The following is a 13,482-nucleotide window of genomic DNA, read 5'->3' on the forward strand; positions in this document are numbered from 1 at the left end:
CAGGTACTATCTCTTCTATTGAATCTATTTTGATTAAATTTTTTTTGGGGGGAAGTGAGGATCTTAGGAAAGTGTCTTGGATTAATTGGAATACTATTTGCTTGCGTAAGGAGTATGGGGGTTTGGGGGTTAGGCAGTTGAGGGAGTTCAACTTGGCCCTGTTGGGTAAGTGGTGTTGGAGGTTGTTAGTGGATAGAGAGGGTTTATGGTTCCGAGTGTTGGCAGGATGTTACGGGGTTGAGAGAGGTAGGTTGTGTGAGGGTGGAGCGCGTGGGTCGACATGGTGGAGGGAGTTAGCGCGCATTCGGGATGGTGGAGGTGAGGCAGGGAGAGGGTGGTTTAGAGAGTATGTTTCGAGACAGGTGGGGGATGGATCAGACACTTTTTTCTGGACTGACCCCTGGGTGGATGGTACTTCGTTGCGGGAGCGGTACGGGCGGTTGTTTGATCTGGCAGAAAACAAATCGGCTTCAGTGTCTGAGATGTTTATGCGTGGGTGGGGGGCAGGAGGGGAGGCGTGGGAGTGGAGGCGTCAGTTGAGGGCGTGAGAGGAGTAGATGTTGGGGGAGTGTCAGGCTTTTCTACTCACCATCTCTTTGCAGGATCATGTTTCAGATAGGTGGCAGTGGCGGGCTGACTTGGATGACGGTTACACGGTTCGTGGTGCTTATCAGCTTCTGACGACCCAGGATGCCGTTACTTTGGATGCTGTGTCAGGTCTTATCTGGCACCGTCAGGTTCCTTTGAAGGTTTCCATTTGTGCCTGGCGACTCTTGCGGGACAGGTTACCTACCAAAGCAAACCTGGTTACTCGAGGGATTTTATCTACGGAGGCTCATCTTTGTGTTTCTGGTTGTGGAGAGGTTGAGTCGACTCAGCACTTGTTCCTCTCTTGCAGCTCTTTTGGCTCCCTTTGGTCTCTTGTCAGCTCCTGGATTGGTTCTTCTGTGGTGACTGCTCAGACTCTTTCGGAACACTTTGTTCAGTTTACGGATTCAGCATGTGGTTCTCGAGCACGACGTTCTTTTATGCAGCTCATATGGCTTGCTTGTGTTTGAGTTGTGTGGACCGAAAGAAATCATCGATTGTCCAAGGGCTCGGCAAACTCGGTGCATCATATGTTGGACAAGATCAAGACGTTTTCTTATAGGTGGTTGAAAGCGACGAGTAGCACTTTAGCTTTGAACTGCCATAGTTGGTGGTCTAGTCATTTGCTTTGCTTGGGCCTTGTATAGTTTCTTTTGGTTCCTGTATTTTGGACTTTATTTGTAACCTTATTTAGTCTTATTGGCACGTCTTGTGTTGAAAGTCTATTTTATATATATATATATATATATATATATATATATATATATATATATATATATATATATATATATATATATATATATATATATATATATCTCATTTTGGCTTGTTCAAAAAAAAAAAAAATAAAGGCAGAATTACACTACAGGTCTTTTATCTTATTTTTTGTAACACTTTGGTCCTTTATTTTTTTTGTAACGTTTTGGTCCTTTATCTCTCAATATGCGAACACTTTGGTCCTTTTCGTGCAGAAAAACGATGACGTGTCTATTTTCCTACTAACGTGGATTTAACACAAACACTGTGGATTTAACACCGTTAGATAAGTAAAACAAAAAGCGATTTCAGATTGAAACACAGAGAAGAGGAAAGGGAGCAATTTCAGAAAAGCGATTTAGGATTCATCCCTTTCTGCTATGCGATTAAAAACAATCCCTTTCTACTATGCGATTTAGGGTTTGATTTAAGGAAGATATGTATGAATCGATCTCTCCTTTTCTCGTATGTTTATGTCAAATTTTCATGTTTTTCCTAAGCCAGAATTTTCGCTGGCTTTGTTATCCATGATGATACGCGTCACTTCATATTGGACTTTTATTTATGATTTATTGTGTTTCTAGATGTAGTTTTTAAAGATTGATTATGCTCTATTTCTTATTCGTTTTTTGTCGGTGGTGGGGTAGAAACATATGTTAAAAATGGGTTGTTTAAGTCTTCTTTTTTCTGTTGTGACTTTATTGTGGTCCATAAAGTCTTTATTATATTTCCTGTTGTGACTTTATTTTGTTGGACTGTTGTGAATTCAAAACTGTGTTTTATTGAATGGTTTTTGCAGTATGGTAAGAGACTTAAATGTGCATTTCCACCATGGTGGACGATTTGTTGATGGCAATGGAACATATATGGGGTCTGTTACTGAAAAGGAGTGTGATTCTGATGTGTGGGGGTATTTTGAGATAGTGGACCTTATTAATAAACTAGGGTACATTGAAATATGTGAGATTTGGTATGATTTTGCTGATCAATTGAAACCATTAGATAATGATTTTACTGCTATAGAAGTGGCAAATTGGGCTAGGACCAATGGAAAAGTAGATGTTTATGTTGTCCACCCAATAACTCAACCTGAATCTGTATCCCAGCCAGATAATGAAGCTCAATTGGAAAGTGAAGTTGAAAGTAAAAATAGTGCACTTATGTTATGTTTGACGATTCTGATGATGAAGTGGGCTTGGATTATGCTCTTGGTGTAGATAGTGAAGTGGATGACGATGATGAAAGAGGTGCAGGAAGTAAAAAGCAGAAAAATAAAGGAGGTAGGCCTAAGAAATATGTGGATGGGCCTCCTTCAAAAAAGAGGAAAGAGAGGCCAAAGAAAAACATTGAAGTTGAACAACAAATTGATATAAGTTTTTCTGAAGAAGACAGTGATGAAGAGACACTCAATTTAAGAAAAAAACAGAATATAGTAGTGGAAAGTGATGAATATTATGATACTGAGAATTGAGAAGTGATGTAGATAGTGACAAAGAGAGTGATGATGAAGAAGGTAGTAAACCTATGTACTCAGGGTTTGTTATGCCTAAAAGCATGGAAGATTACAAGTGGGAAAAAGGTACAAAGTTTTCATCAAAGAACGAAAATCATGTAGGTTCTAGAGTTGTAGGTAAGATTCTCAGCTTTACTTCTACAATTATGCATAAATTATTTATTAATTCAATTGACTTGTTCTACTTCTCATACAACTTACTACTTCTTATTTTGGCAAGGTTGACTGGGGAAAAGATTTATTATGGTGTTTTAATAAGAAACGTGGATGTAACCACTGAAAAATATATTGTTGATCTCAACAAGATGGAATGTACATGTAGAAGATAGATGCTCACATGATTACCTTGTTATCATGCAATGTGTTGTTACATAGATAGAAAAGAAGACCCTACAATTGCTATTCCAACCATTTACAGAAAGGAGATATATAAAGATGTTTATAGTTCAATTATTTACCCAACAAGTGGTCAAAACATGTGGGATAAAACAAACAACGTTGATATACTACCACCACCATTGAGAAGGGCTCCAGGTAGACCAAAGAGATCAAGGAACAAAAATGCTGATGAAAAGAGGTCCGAAACGGGAGGTTGTAGCAGAAAAGGAATGGTAGGAAGGTGTATCAAGTGCAAGCAACCAGGGCATAACAAAACAACATGCAAAGTTTCCACCCCCACTGAAGCAACACCAGCTACCCAAACATCAAATGCACCCACCCCCACTATCTCAACACCAAATACTCCCACCCCTACACAAGCAACATTAGGAGCTGGCCCATCCAAACCACAAACAAAAAAGAAACAAGTCAAAAATTCTAAAGCTTGCCCATCCAAACCACTTCTTCCAAAACCAAAAATATCAAGTTCTCAACCACCTCCACCAAAACAAAAAGCACCAAAACAAAAAGCATCAGCAACATCGAGTTCTCAACCACCTCCACCAAAACAAAAAGCATCAATAACATCACTTTTATTTCCATCAAGAATCTTTGTGTCAATTCCTGGAAGTAGGAGCAAGCTGCCCATAAGGAGAGCAGATGCTTAGAATAGCAGATGTATGGATGCTAGTTTATGGTTATGTTATATTTTGTAGCAATATGGATGCTAACTTATGGATGTATTTTGTAGCACTATGTTATGGATGTATTTTGTAGCAATATGGATGCTAGTTTATGGTTATATTTTGTAGCAATATGGATGCTATAGCTTATGAATGTATTTTGTAGCAATATGGATGCTAGTTTATGTTGGGAATTGCCTTGAAAACGTGGAAAAACAGCAAAAGCTGCTATTTTGGTGCCCCGGGCGAAATTCTAGTGTCTCGGGCGAAAATTTCAGTAGAAATGGAGCTGACATTCTGTTTTCGTGCCTCGGGCGGAAAAGTCTGTGCCGCAGGCGGAAATCTGCGCCCTAGGCAGAAAAAGTTGCGCCCCAGACGGAAAAACACGCATCAATATATATTTGTCACGTTTTCTGATATTCTGTGAGGAGAAATTAGGGTTTCTTCATCCAACATCAATCTAGGATCAAAGGGGGTTCCTTTTTGGTATATTCTAGGGTTGGGGAAGTGTTTCTAACACCTTCTAATCACTTATCATTGAAATCTCTTGGTCACGGGAAGAGATTTGGGAAAAGGGTAGAATTAGGGTTGAAGTTTAATTCTTGTAACTCTTTTGTAATGAATCTTTGTAATCAATAAGGAAGTTTGATAGTGGATTGGAGGGTCTCTCTCCCCCAAAGTAAGTCGGTTTTGACTGAACTGGGTAAACAATTTTCATCGTGTTTTTTATCGTCTTTTGGTAGTTATAGCTTTTGTTGATTTATTGATTATTGCTCTTCCATTTTGTTTTGGTTGTTTCAATTCATTTGTCTCACACATCAAAAGTATTATTGGTGTGGTTTTCGATCCGAATTCACAACAGTTTATGGTTATATTTTGTAGCAATATGGATGCTATAGCTTATGGATGTATTTTGTACAATATGGATGGATGCTTATTAACTTTAATGGATGCCACTATGTATTAATGTTGTTTTTGTATTAGTTTGAAAAAAGTCATGAATTTTGTGGTTTTGTATTTACAGTAATGGCATGAAAAAAGTCATGAATTTTCTCTAGACAGAGTAATGACTTTGTAATTACAACAATGACTCTGAAATTTGTTTCCTCAATATCGTAACAATTTGGTCCTTTGTTGCTTACATCTGTAACAATTAGGTCCTTTATTTTTTCTATCTGAAACATTTATGTCCTTTAATCATTTTTTTGGTAACAATTTTGTCCTTTATTTCTTATATCTTTTTCACTTTCATCCTGACACTAGCCATTTAACGCAATCAGAGAAAATGTAATGTTCACTACGAATTGAACAAATTGTCATAACATCAACATTACACAAATTGACATACCTTAAGCATTACACAATTTGAAGTTAGCATAAACCTTTACAATTGACATAAGTTTATGCAATCTAAAATTACATCAACACCAAAAGCCACATAAACATTACACAAATTAAAGTTAACAATAAACAAATAAGAATAAGAAGCTTCATATTATTCTTTGTCGATTTTTCATTCTCGTGCATCTTCATTATGGTCTTTTTGAGCGTCACATTTTCCAGATCTTTCTATAAACATTCTCCACATCGTGTTTGATTTTCATGCTCTGGCTCTGAGTACCAATAAAAAAATCCACAACCACAGTCAACTTCACGACTCTGTGCAAAATCAAATTAATGTTATTCATATGATTCACAACCCATAAACTCATAATGTTTGACAACCCATAAATTAAATAGAATTAAAAAACCCATAAACATAAATTTGGAAAACCATAAACTCACCACAAAGTTTCTACAGCCCCAATTTTTTTTGCCTTTGTTTGGACCTTCTTTGGTTACTATTCGAATCACAACTTTCACTTTACATAAGCAGTTTGGGGCCAAATCATTCCGAATGAAACTCGTATTGTACCTAGAGTTGTTGTAGCTTATGGAATTCGAAGAACTGGTGCGGATTGAAGCCATTGAGAATTACAAATTCACCTTTTTCGTTTTAGGGTTCATAAATTGGATTCCCCCAATTTTATCTTTGTTTATAGAGTAAGAAAGTGTGACAAGGTGAAATTTCCACGTAGAAACATGTTTATTTAAGTTTTATTGACAACTCAGTAACAAAGCTGACACATCAACATCTTAAACGGAAGTGACGAAAAGGACCAAAGTGTTCGCGTATTGAGAGATAAAGGACCAAAACGTTACAAAAAAAATATAAAAGACCAAATTGTTACAAAAAAATAAGAAAAAAGAACTGTAGTATAATTCTGCCAATAATAAATAAATACTCCCTACGTCCCAAAATAAATGACCTAATTTTGACTTTGTGTAGCATTCATATGATCTCATTTGACCTTATTTTTCTACTAATATATACATGCAAATATTATCATATGAGATGTTGTTTGATTTGTCTCGATGAGTATTTTCAAAATATACAACTTTTATAATTTTTAATAATACATAACTAAGGATATTAACGATTAAAGATGTGTATTGACAAACGTAACTGTGGTCAAACAAGTCATTTATTTTTGGACAGAGGGAGTAGTTGCAATAATAATTATAGGCTTTGTTTGGCAAAAATAGCGGTTGGCTGATAAGCTAGCTTATAGTCGATTGCCGATAACTTATAGGTAATAGCTGATGACCTTTGGCTGATAACCTAATTGAAGTGTTTGATAAAATTAGCGGTTCAACTGACTAATAAATGTAAAATGACATAAAAGATCATTCTTAATATATAAGAAAAGAGTTTAATTGTTGTGCACCGTGGGTGTAATTTTTTTTTACACATACATCTAATGACGCGTTGTCACATCATTTCATGAATGTGACACATCATGTGTTTTTAATTACCATACATGATGTGTCAATATATTATTGGACGCATGTGCAAAATAATTTTAGACTGACTGTGCATATAAATTAAATTCATAATAAAATCTCTTGTAATTTTTTTATAAAATCTATATCTAATTAATATTTAAGATACTTCAAACTTAGTTATTTGAATTTATTAATTTAATATATCTTTTATATATTATTAAATTAAATTTTATTATTTGAAATTTTGTTTTAAATTTATTTTCACTTCAATGATTATACTTTATAAAAAAGAGTAATAGTAACATTTTTTAGGTTTTATAATAGACAAATTTATTTAACATTTTTTAGGTTTTTAGAACAAACATAGGTACATACATGTAATAACAAGCAATTTTCTTATACGGAGTAACATATATATAAAAGAATAAATAAAAAATAATATACAGTAATATTAGTCTAAAAATAAAACGGTGATAATACTGGGGTACTTACCTTAATGTTTCAGGAATAAAAATAGGAACAAGTGTAAAAAAAATACGGTATATAACATACTTATTTTGTTTTCAATCGTAATAAATTTTAAAGAATAAAAATGTATTTAAGATAAAATTATAAGGGTAAAATTGAAAGAAAAAAGATAAGCTAGATGCTATAAGCTCATAAGCTACTTGAAATAGCTTATGAAAAATAAGTTACAAGTAGGTAAAATAAAGTTATAAGCTCTTTCTAAAAAAAATTGTTATCCAACAGGTCTTTTAGCTTAGATGATTTCTCTCCCGACCCCCCATTTCTTTCCTACCCTCTGAATTTCCGTTTTTGCCCTTGGGGTACTGTAGTTTATACGAACCAAATTTTTTAGTCATGCTAAAAAATTTCGGTTTATATAAACCGAAATATTGTGTTCCAAATTTTTTTCCAGATTTCCTGCATAAATTCTGCAAAAGACCCTCAACTTCCACAATTTATTTGAAATACTAAATGATGTCCGTTTTGAGTAAACGACCACTCGTTGGAAAGCTTAGGGTGTCAAGAATACAAATATAATTTTTGTTTTGAGGGTTAACTATCTGATTGGTTCAGCTTGACCAAATAATGGGTAGCTCTACACGAATTTTCACATAAATTTTTATTCTTTTTGGGGTATATGTTATTTCGTTCTATATATACCGAATTTTTTTCCATGTTTAAAAAATTCAATTCGTAAAAACCGAAGTTTGTTGAAAAAAAATTTCAAACCGCAAAGGACAAAATGAGATTTTTGGGTATAAAAGAAAGGCGGAATTCGGGAGAGAAATGATTATAAGCTAGTTTTTTTTTTTTTCTTGCGAAACAGACCATAGTCCATCATGTACCACTTGGTCCATAGTAGAAGCAGCCTTGAGTTATAATCTATTGTTTATGTGATGTGAAATTTAGGGATTCAGTTGTAGATCCTAAAGCCATTTCATTCACTTTTCTGTCAAACAGTAATTTCTCAGCACTGAAACTTCCATAACTTGGTTCATTATTATCGTAAAAACCATGCCTAAAGTAGTTCAAGGTTAGATTGGATGAAAGGGAATTAAAAAAAGTAAAATGAACTTCTCAAACAATTTGGTGTCGCAGCACCAGCACTGGACTTCTCAACTGTCCGGAAAACGCCGCCGGAGTTGTTCGTCGGCCACCAGAACCGCTAATAAAGTCATCCAGGTTTTAATTTTATTTATTTCCAAATTCAATTCCAACGTGATTTGAATAAACTGAATAATTACATCTAAAAAATCATTTTTTTTAGCTCCTGGTTTAATTTAGGTTCCATTGAAATTGGATTATTGATTCAAACTGTTGTATCTGTACGCTGAACATGTGAAACAATTGATTTGGATGTTTAGTGGATCTGAGAAAGTTGAATGTTATTGAAGTAATCCATGGATTCTTCTATTGTAATGGTTAACACAATTTTTCAGAACCTAATGATGAAATGGAATTTGAATCTCATGAAATTGCATATACATTTTACAAAGAATATGCTAAATCTGTTGGGTTTGGTACTGCTAAGTTAAGTAGTCATCGATCTAGGCCATCGTAGGAATTTATTGATGCTAAGTTTTCGTGTATAAGATATGCTAAGTTTACTAGAATTAGTTTTTGTTGTGCTTGCTCAATTCAGATATGTTATGGATTGAGACCAAACCAAAGCTGCTGGTTGAGACAAGCCATTGGTCATTTTATCCACCATCAACTTGAGAGTATGTTTTCTTTCTTGGTGTTTCTTGCTGTTTTGTTTTAGTGGTGAATAAAAATTGGAAACTGTACTATGGTTATCAAACAGTTAAGGTCTGAATATCAATGTAGTCAGGTTCTCGCACCGGGTCTTAGGTTCTTACGATCCTACGAGCTCGTGAAGGCCAAACGAGCTTAGAACCCATGTAGGTTCCTTTTTTGACCTGTCTGTAGTCAGGTTCTCGCACCGGGTCATAGGTTCTTACGATCCCAGAGGTTTTTCTTTACCTGAGCTCTAGACGGCGTCGTTGTGAACCTCGACGACGGTTAGTGTATGTTTGTTCTCACTCCTTTCTCACTTTGGTTCACTCCTCTCTCACTTTCAACCATCTCTTTCACTCAAACCTCTGTCCTACATGAAACCCCTCGGTTTTCATTTTGTTTTTTTAACCTTGTTGTTGCTTCTTCCAACCCTCTGTTATGAATTTATGAACATTTGGAATGATCTCTATGAAATATTAATTAATTATGTTTATTTTGTTTATGTATTATATATTTTGTGTGTTTATGTGTATATGTATATATATGTGAAGTTACAATTTTACCCTTAGTAGGATCTTACGAATCCAGCTACGATCTCGATCTTACAATTCTCAACCAGCCTACCGATCCTACGTAGGATCTCGAACCTAACTACATTGGTTATGAACATTTGGAATGATATTTATGAAATATTAATTAAGTTTATTGTGTTCATGTATTATTATTATTATTATTTTGTGGTTCTGTGTATATGTATATATGTGAAGTTACCATTTTACCCTTAAGTAGGTTCTTACGAATCGAGCTACGATCCCGACCTTACGACCCTCCACCAGCCTACCGATCCTACGTAGGATCCCGAACCTGACTACATTGCTGAATATGTTACAAGAATGGTTTGTTATTCCTATATATATATGTCATGTAGTTCCGTTGAAAGGATTGAGAACTTTATATTCATGCCTGAGCATGTTCATGTATTTACATGTATGCCTTCTATTTATATGCCAATATGACTTGATTTTCAACTTTATTTATTGGTATACAATTGCTGAGTTTACAACACATGTTCCCTTTCCTGCAGGTCTTACAAGCTTAAGGAGGTTAAGTCTTGCATTTAAGAAGATTACAGACGCTCTATCCCTTGAATATTTGCTACATGTCTCGTTACAAAGACGAATCCCCTGCAGTTCGTGTTTACACCGTCTGCGATGAATCAAGGTTTATTTCTCTTCAAAAAACCTTCTTTTCTTTTTATCCCTTATTGTTATTTGAATTTTATATTTTTGATTATGCAGATATTTGATTGTGAGGAACGTTCCAGCATTAGGTTGTGGCAATGATATGCTCCAACTTTTTTCAACCTGTGGAGAAGTAGAGGAGTAAGTCCCTCCACAACTTTTCTGATTTGTGCTTGTTGGTTTTCTTCTTATATAGCTCCATCAGATTATTATGAATATTTTTAAAAGATGTTCGTGACTCAATGAATTTTTATTCATATTAGTCCGAGAGTAAGAGACCAAATTCGATAGTAATGTTAGGGGCTAAATTAATATTAAGTGGTTAAATACTTAAATATAGGAACCCAATTGACAGTAAGTAGTTAAAATATAGGGACCAACTTCACTGTGTGATCGATTAACCTTTCTTTGTTCTCTCTTTAGGTGTAAGCCAATGGATGCAGAAGACTGCGAGCAATTCACTGATGTTTATTGGATCAAATTTTGTCTTTTCAGCAATGCCAGGTTTTCCTTTGCTAGATGAAGTAGTTCTATTGTAAGGTTAAGGTTGAGGGAGTAACTGCCACTTTATAATTTTCAGGTTTGCAAAAAGAAAATTGGATGAGTTTGTTTTCCTTAGAAACCGACTGCAGGATTCGTATGCTCCCCATTTTGAGAGTTTGTCTGATACAAAGGATAAATTAGAGGGAAGAAGAAGGGAGGTTTTAGCTCGGTTGAACCGTAAGATTATAGCTTACCATGTTTGTTACATTTTAATTATTGGCATGCTATATAGAATTGTCGTCAAAAGTAGACTGCGGAAGATATTGATTCGTTCAAATTCCGCTATGCCACAGTAGTTATATCTGCTATCTGATAACACTTGGTGCTAAATAGCATATTGCGGAACAATGAGTTGTTCAAATTTTGTTATGCTATAGTCTATAGAGCTGCTACCGCTATTTGACAACACTGCTATATAGGACTTACAATATAGGACTTACAAATGCTTGTTACATGAATTTCTCTAATGGAATTTTTTATCAACTTCAGCTAGAAGATCCAAAGAGACTATAGCTTCAAGCACTAGGCCCCTGATTAACTCAAACACCAGTTTCCCCTAGATCCAAGCTTTGGAGATATATTGAATAATGCTCTATCCCTTGAATATTTGCTATTAACCTTACAATTTATAGCATGTACTATTAAAATGTGCTTATTATAGAAATACATTTGATTTTCCTATATACTTATCTATGGCATTTGAATAGTGCAAGAAAAATGAAAAGAAAGCATGAAAGTTAAAAAAAATAAATGTTAGCCACGGATACAGGCGTGGCAATGTTTACTGCGTTATTTAGCCACGGCTAAAATTGTTACAACACTTTATAAGGCCGTGGCAAAAACCAGATTTAGTCGTGGCTAAATTTTGCAACGCCAGAATAGGCCACTCTCAAAATTTACGTGGTAAACATTATTAGCCACGGTGAATGACACTTTTAGCGACGGTTTTGACCGTGGCTAAATAGCGCTTTTTTGTAGTGACGCAGCTAAACGAAACCGTCTTCAAAGGAAGAAAGTATTCCTATTTATTTTCTTCAGCTCACATAATTCCATTTTTGTTTTCCTCAACATTGATTAGTTATCACAAAAAAAAATTGGAAAAGAAAAATTGTTGACAATCACAGTGTGCCTCTATGTGGATCCACCGTGGTTTCTAAGGTATCATCAACACTTATTCTAACTAATAGTTTCATCCAAAATCAATTAATATGGTTATTTATATGAGTGCAAATAGCACAATTCTAGTATTCTTAAGCATCTAACATGGGGTTTGGGTTTGCTCCATTTGGGGAAATTGTTATGAGGAGTGGATGGGAATGTAATCACTACATGTATGTCAGAATCTTAGTTTTATACTTGTTTATTTCATAAGCTACTCTTCTAATTAAGGAAAAATAAGACCTAAGCACAATAATGGTGATGATGCTTTGATCTTCAAGCTCTAATTCCTAGTTTTTAATCTTTTCCGAATAGTTTTCTAATCATCTACATGCAACTTAGCTTCCATGAATGTGTTACATTGATACAAGGTCTTGATCAATGGGGTTTGAAAGAAAGTGGGTTTTTTTTTTTTTGTTGCGTAAATCGGATGTCCTTTACGCACAACTGCATAGATTAATCCCTTGAGTCTTGTATGATCCAAATAGATGGCAAACTTTTCCTAAGAGTTTGCCTAGCCAGAGATTGAATCCAGAACCTTGGTTAACTTAGAAGAGACATGCGTCATCTCATATAAGTGTTATTGGGTGAAAGAAAGTAGATTTAGGTAAGGGAGTGGGGTGGTTCGACTTGGTAAGGGAAGAAGAGAGAATCAATGACTAAATTTTGTGTTCTCAATTTGGTCATGAGCTGCCTTTATATAAGGATTTAAGTTTTAACCATGTATCATTGATTTATTACCTCATTGTTTCTAATTAATTACTAGTTTAATATTATACTAGTTAACTCCTAATTAACTTCCGTAAAAAACAAAACTCCTAATTAACTTATATTCCGACTTCTAATCTTAACCTTAATTGGTTTAAGTTCACTAACTAATCTTATAGCAATATTTAGTTTCTCATTAAACACTAATATAATAGTTTAATTTTTCAATGTTAGAAGTTAGAATTTGAATTTCCTACTTCTCCAATATTTAAGTATGTGAGTTTAGCTAGTAAACTAATTAAAAAAAAAGTGTTATAACCGTTGAGATGAAAAATGTATTATATGGGGGTGGGAATCCTAATATATAACGGTGTAGTTAGCAGCATCCAAATCAGTTCAAGTAACACTTTTGGGCCTCAAAATTTTCCAAGGATTTGGGAGAGTTTCAGAATTTTTTTTTCTACCCCAACATTTAACCCTTTACCCCTATAAATAATCCAATATTCTCTTTTTACCCTTTTTATTATTTCACTTCACTTCTACATTAAATTAAAGTTACAAACCAAAAATGTTAAAAAAAAAGAGTTCCGAACAATTAGACACAGTTTAAACCGTGGCTAAAATTGAAAATTTTCGGAATACCTCAACTAAGTTTTCCGGTAAAACATAGCAAACTGGAACACTTGGAAAATGATTTCCGGTAATACATTAGCCACGGTTTGGCTAAAACTGAATCTGTAAATTTTCCCAAAACAATATTACAGTATTGCAGGCTGAAGTTGTGTTAAGTAATCGATTATCCCTGAAAACAGTTTGATTACTTCGTTCAACTTTAAACAAGTTA

The 13,482-nt window shown here is 34.6% G+C and overlaps 2 protein-coding genes across 6 annotated transcripts; both read left to right on the forward strand.

Annotated features, from left to right (window-relative positions):
- Window positions 1-309: 309 nt before the first annotated feature.
- Window positions 310-1,058, forward strand: LOC123914907. The gene is made up of 2 exons (XM_045966066.1): window positions 310-411; window positions 603-1,058. Exons 1-2 carry the CDS (start codon window positions 310-312, stop codon window positions 1,056-1,058), a joined length of 558 nt encoding a protein of 185 aa, XP_045822022.1.
- A 7,020-nt stretch (window positions 1,059-8,078) lies between these two features.
- LOC123916162 (RNA-binding protein 48-like) lies at window positions 8,079-11,453 on the forward strand. 5 transcript variants are annotated; one of them, XM_045967544.1, is made up of 6 exons: window positions 8,079-8,433; window positions 8,894-8,972; window positions 10,073-10,209; window positions 10,287-10,370; window positions 10,653-10,733; window positions 10,810-11,453. In XM_045967544.1, exons 3-6 carry the CDS (start codon window positions 10,148-10,150, stop codon window positions 11,066-11,068), a joined length of 486 nt encoding a protein of 161 aa, XP_045823500.1. In that variant the 5' UTR covers window positions 8,079-8,433; window positions 8,894-8,972; window positions 10,073-10,147; the 3' UTR covers window positions 11,069-11,453. The 5 variants fall into 5 exon arrangements, with proteins under 5 accessions (XP_045823500.1, XP_045823502.1, XP_045823503.1 ...); XM_045967546.1 differs by lacking the exon at window positions 8,894-8,972 and having other exon boundaries at window positions 10,810-10,949; window positions 11,262-11,453; XM_045967547.1 differs by lacking the exon at window positions 8,894-8,972 and having other exon boundaries at window positions 10,822-10,949; window positions 11,262-11,453.
- Window positions 11,454-13,482: the final 2,029 nt, after the last annotated feature.

This window comes from Trifolium pratense, linkage group LG3 (assembly GCF_020283565.1).
Source record: "Trifolium pratense cultivar HEN17-A07 linkage group LG3, ARS_RC_1.1, whole genome shotgun sequence".
NCBI classification, from domain to species: domain Eukaryota; kingdom Viridiplantae; phylum Streptophyta; class Magnoliopsida; order Fabales; family Fabaceae; genus Trifolium; species Trifolium pratense.